The 300-nt window shown below is 34.0% G+C and overlaps 1 protein-coding gene across 1 annotated transcript in view; it reads left to right on the top strand.

The window, feature by feature from the left end:
- The window catches only part of LOC119585360, a 77,683-nt gene that overhangs the window by 52,080 nt on the left and 25,303 nt on the right, over positions 1–300 (top strand). Inside the window, 1 exon segment of the mRNA XM_037934030.1 lies at positions 187–200. Within this exon segment, the coding sequence (XP_037789958.1) occupies positions 187–200 (14 nt within the window).

Here is a 300-nt window from a genome sequence, read left to right as displayed (position 1 = left end):
ACTTATTTTGTGCTTCACTGCCTGCTTCTCACCACGAATAAATATATGAATCCCCTCTAAGGGGAAGATCTTTTATAGATCCTTGTTAGTAAGTTAATCTGTCATTTTAAACGATGGTGATGCTATGGAATAGGGTGGAAAAAAATTTATAAACCTTTTTCCAATCCACTTTTTAACCACTCTTAGTGCAATGTGACACAGTCTGTGAGATGAGAAAATGTTCAAGTTGCTTGGGATAAGAATTCACCACAAAACAGAAAATTATAAAACAATTGCACTAACTATCTCAGTTACTAATCT

Source organism: Penaeus monodon, chromosome 19, assembly GCF_015228065.2.
Source record: "Penaeus monodon isolate SGIC_2016 chromosome 19, NSTDA_Pmon_1, whole genome shotgun sequence".
In the NCBI taxonomy this organism is placed as follows: Eukaryota; Metazoa; Arthropoda; class Malacostraca; order Decapoda; family Penaeidae; genus Penaeus; species Penaeus monodon.
This window is presented reverse-complemented; position numbering and strand designations above follow the sequence as displayed.